We start from the raw sequence: 915 nt of genomic DNA on the forward strand, positions 1-915 counted from the left end.
CACCTCCCAGATCCCCGACCTCAACCACCACCCGGACAAGGCCAGGGCCAACGCTCTGGCCTTCAACGTCGTCTTCTACCTCCTCTACGCCAACAAGTGCGTCAACTTCCTCGTCTACTGCCGCGCAGGGAAGAAGTTCCGCAAAGCCGTGGCCAACGAAGTGCTGTGTCGCTTCCGGTGCGGAGGGCTGCAGTTCGGGAAAGGTCGGGGATTTTCCGAGTCTGGCGGGGACGGGAGCTTCCAGAGTCCTGGAGCCATCCAGCAACAACTGCAGCAGCAGCAGCAGGAGGAGGAGGAGGGAGTCAGGGTGTCGGAGGGGAGAGGCCGGAGACTGTTGAGGTCTCTGTGGAACAACGTGGCTGGTACCGTGACCTGTGGTGGTGGTGTCAGCTGCAAGACGAGGCCTGAAAATGGATGAGTTTTTGGACAAGGTTTTTTTGTTGTTTTTTTTTTGTTTTTTTTTCCCAAGGAGGTATCACTGTGTTTGGACAGAATCTTTCTCCTTCTTCTTCTTCTTCTGCGTTCGTCGGCTGCAACTCCCACGTTCACTCGTATATACGCGAGTGGGCTTTTTACGTGTATGACCGTTTTTACACCCGCCATATAGGCAGCCATACTCCGCTTGGGGCTGGGGGGGGGGGGGGCGGGGGGGGGGGGGGGGGGGGGTATGTTCTTGTTTCCATAACCCACCGAACGCTGACATGGAATACAGGATCTTTAACGTTCGTATTCGATCTTCTACTTGCCGTATACACACGAAGGAGGTTCAGGCACTAGCAGGTCTGCACATATGTTGACATGGGAGATCGGGGAAAAAAAAAATCCACCTTTTAACCCACCAGGCGCCGTTACCGTGATTTTGAAACCCGGGACCCTTAGAAAGTCCAACGCTTTAACCACTCGGCTATTGCGCCC

The 915-nt window shown here is 55.0% G+C and overlaps 1 protein-coding gene across 2 annotated transcripts in view; it reads left to right on the top strand.

Moving 5' to 3' along the window:
• Positions 1–616, top strand: part of LOC143301954 (uncharacterized) — a 6,296-nt gene extending 5,680 nt beyond the window's left edge. For both annotated transcript variants that reach the window (XM_076616429.1, XM_076616430.1), the window contains exon 2: positions 1–616. This exon is cut by the window's left edge and continues 1,107 nt beyond it. In XM_076616429.1, the coding sequence (XP_076472544.1) occupies positions 1–418 (418 nt within the window). In that variant the 3' untranslated portion in view covers positions 419–616.
• Positions 617–915: the final 299 nt, after the last annotated feature.

This window comes from Babylonia areolata, chromosome 28, assembly GCF_041734735.1.
Source record: "Babylonia areolata isolate BAREFJ2019XMU chromosome 28, ASM4173473v1, whole genome shotgun sequence".
Classification (NCBI taxonomy): domain Eukaryota; kingdom Metazoa; phylum Mollusca; class Gastropoda; order Neogastropoda; family Buccinidae; genus Babylonia; species Babylonia areolata.